General features: G+C 60.9%; 1 protein-coding gene across 1 annotated transcript; it reads left to right on the forward strand.

Annotated features, from left to right (window-relative positions):
* Window positions 1-732: 732 nt before the first annotated feature.
* CHST14 (carbohydrate sulfotransferase 14) lies at window positions 733-1,863 on the forward strand (the record flags this gene model as incomplete). Its single annotated transcript, XM_084239713.1, has 1 exon — window positions 733-1,863. The coding sequence occupies one exon, from the start codon at window positions 733-735 to the stop codon at window positions 1,861-1,863; it is 1,131 nt and encodes a 376-aa protein (XP_084095839.1).
* Between the last annotated feature and the right edge of the window lie 1,602 nt (window positions 1,864-3,465).

Consider the following 3,465-nt stretch of genomic DNA (forward strand, 5'->3'; position numbering starts at 1 on the left):
TAAGGGTCACCCAGGAGATGAGCCATTGGTCAGCACCTGACAGTCTTGTTCCTCTTTACTGGAGCGGCCAGGACAGACGGGGGTGGGGCACACTGGGTTCTGCTTCCAGCGAGAAACCCTGGCTTCCTGAAGAAAGTTGATGCGTGCAGAGCGCTCTGGGATGGAGGGGGATGTGCTCGGCCTTCTGCTTCTGGCGCCTGCCACGGTGGGCGCCAGGGTGTTTTCGGGTTCACTCTGTGCGGCTTCCCGAAGGCACATGCTGCATGCAAGAGGGGGCCCGCGGCCTGGGTCTTTTCTGACTTCGGGGCCTCAGCAGCTTTTGTCCCTGCAGCCCAGAGGACCCGCACGGCCCCGGCTCAGGCGCCCTCTCCCGGGTGGGGGTCCGCAAGGCGCGCTCCCCGGCACCGTCCCTGCTGGGGCGCCCGCCCCTCTCCCCGCCCCTGGCCGGGGCCCGCCCCCGCGCTGTGCCGCGGCGGGGCCTGGGGCGGAGAGCGGCCGGGCGGGACATCCGGCCCCGTCCCTCGCCGCGCCCGCCCGCCGCCCGCCGCCCGCTCCCTCCGCGGCCCGGAGCCGACCACCCCTCGGGAGCCGGGGCCGCCGGCCAGCGCGCTCGTCTCCGACGGCCTCGTGGCTCCGCGGGCCCGAACCTTTGGCGCCCGCCCCCCCGCCCGCGCCGGCTGCCTAGGCCGCCCTCGGATCTCCGGGCCGCGGAGGCCCCCGCTGGGGAGCACCATGTTGCCCCGCCCGCTGACCCCGCTGGCGGCCCCAAATGGCGCCGAGTCCCTGGGCCGGGCGCTGAGGCGGGCTCCCCTGGGCAGGGCCCGGGCCGGGCTGGGGGGGCCGCCCCTGCTGCTGCCGTCCATGCTGATGTTCGCGGTCATCGTGGCCTCCAGCGGGCTGCTGCTCATGATCGAGCGGGGCATCCTGGCGGAGATGAAGCCGCTGCCCCTGCACCCTCCCCACCGCGAGGGCGCAGCCTGGCGTGGGCCCGCCCCCAGGCCTGGGGGACTGCCCCTGGATGCCGGGGACGCGGACGTGCAGGTGAGGCAGGACGTCCGGAACCGGACCCTCCGGGCGGTGTGCGGGCAGCCGGGGATGCCCCGGGACCCCTGGGACTTGCCGGTGGGGCAGCGGCGCACCCTGCTGCGCCACATCCTCGTGAGCGACCGCTACCGCTTCCTCTACTGCTACGTGCCCAAGGTGGCCTGCTCCAACTGGAAGCGGGTGCTGAAGGTGCTGGCGGGAGTCCTGGACAGCGTGGACGTGCGTCTCAAGATGGACCACCGCAGTGACCTGGTGTTCCTGGCCGATCTGCGGCCGGAGGAGATTCGCTACCGCCTGCAGCACTACTTCAAGTTCCTGTTCGTGAGGGATCCTTTGGAACGCCTGCTCTCTGCTTACCGCAACAAATTTGGCGAGATCCGAGAGTACCAGCAGCGCTACGGGGCAGAGATCGTCAGAAGGTACCGGGCTGGAGCGGGTCCCAGCCCCGCAGGGGACGATGTCACCTTCCCGGAGTTCCTGAGATACCTGGTGGACGAGGACCCTGAGCGCATGAACGAGCACTGGATGCCAGTGTACAACCTGTGCCAGCCTTGTGCAGTGCACTACGACTTTGTGGGTTCCTACGAGAGGCTGGAGGCTGATGCCAACCAGGTGCTCGAGTGGGTACGGGCACCACCTCAAGTGCGGTTCCCAGCTCGCCAGGCTTGGTACCGGCCAGCAAGTCCCGAAAACCTACACTATCACCTGTGCAGTACCCCTCGGACCCTGCTGCAGGACGTGCTGCCGAAGTATATCCTGGACTTCTCCCTCTTTGCCTACCCACTGCCTAATGTCACCAGGGAGGCCTGTCACCAGTGACCATGAGTATGGACCAGCAGCTGCTGGGGACTCATTTTGACAAGGCCAGCTTTTTGTGCTAACACCTGCCCTTCAGAGAAACTCTGGCTCTGGGGCCTGGGGCTTCTCCAGATATCAAGGCACTGCCCTCAGAAGTTCCTTGTGGGTGCTTACAATGGCTCAGAGAACAGGACTGGACAGGAGGCCTGGTACTCCCCACTGGGGAGGGCACCGTGATCCTTCTTGCCCAGACAGGGCCAGATACCAGTTGGCCATAAAGTGCCATATCTGTTTTAAAGACTGGCTCCAGGTCTTCTGCAGCAGGGATTACATGGTCCATTAATTTAACCTGTGGCCAAATGCAGATGGGGCACCAATCAGGTGCACAGAGGGTGTGAAGTTGTGTGTGTATCTTTCATTCACACATCACGTGCCTCAGGGCTGGAGTCGGCAGTCGAGCCTTAGGAATGATGTGCCTTCTGCTTAAGACTCAGATTTTCCTGTTCGTATCAGATTTTTTCTGTTTTTCCAAGGAAAGGAAAACTGAGTCGGGGCCCTTGCTTGGTTGCTCCAGCAGGCCCTGGCCCAACAGACATCCAAAGATCCTTGTACCCAGCCTCTTCTGGGTTCCTCTGGGAACCTGCTCCCCCCCACCCCAAGGTTGAGACTGGCTGCTGTAGCAGGGTGCCACTGCTCTGACGCACATCTATTTAAAATTTGTACTTTTTGATAGAACCTTTACAAAGTCTTTTTTTCCTAATGCTGAATTTTTAATAAAGCTGTTTTGTATACAAAGGTCAGCATCTCTGTGATTCTCTCCTGAGCGCCTGTGCATCCAGCAATCTCCCCAGGTCAGGAGAGGGAGCTTGCAGGCAAAGAAAGTAAGACAAGGTATAAACTTTGGGTCAGTGCCGTGGGCCACTGCTATATCCTGGAGCCTTGGGGGCTGCCCATAGGCCATACTGGGTGACAGATTGAACTTCTGACCTGTCACCAAAGGGCAACTAGGAATGGCCCCAGGTCTAGGGCGCACCAAAGGGATTATTCCCTGAGGAAGGAAGTAGGTATAAAACATTGGCTCCTCTTATGCAGGAATAGTTGATTGAGAAGACCCCAGGTGAAAACGGGCATCGTAGGAGCCAGAGGAAGATATTCCTGGCTTTGAGAATTACAAGGAAGGCAAGGAGCTTGAGCGAAGAGCAGGCTCCTGCTCACTTAGAGGCAGAGGAAATTGTGGGTAATGTGGGAGCAGTAGAGGACAGACCTCAGTGTGACCCCCACTGCTGTCAGAAATCCCAGGCTCTCCAGAGGACAGAACAGGAGGCTGGTTCTGCTGTGCCCATGAGAGACGCAAGACCAGAAGGGTCTCTTCCCCATGAGTCCCATTTCACTTACCCCCGGTGGGAACGGCCCTGTACTCCATGGATGGGAGGCTGTGTTGAGAGATGGTCCCTAAGGAAGGGAGGGAAGGAGGCGGCGTGGTGTAGTTGTCACTAATACTTAATCTTTTTTTTTAAAAAAGATTTATTTATGCATACAAGAGCTGGGGTACAGGTCAGAGATGTGGGGGGTGAGAGGATTCACCAGAGACAGAGTGGGGAACAGAACAGGCAGACTGACTGA

Source organism: Talpa europaea (assembly GCF_964194135.1).
Source record: "Talpa europaea genome assembly, chromosome: 8".
Lineage (NCBI taxonomy): Eukaryota > Metazoa > Chordata > Mammalia > Eulipotyphla > Talpidae > Talpa > Talpa europaea.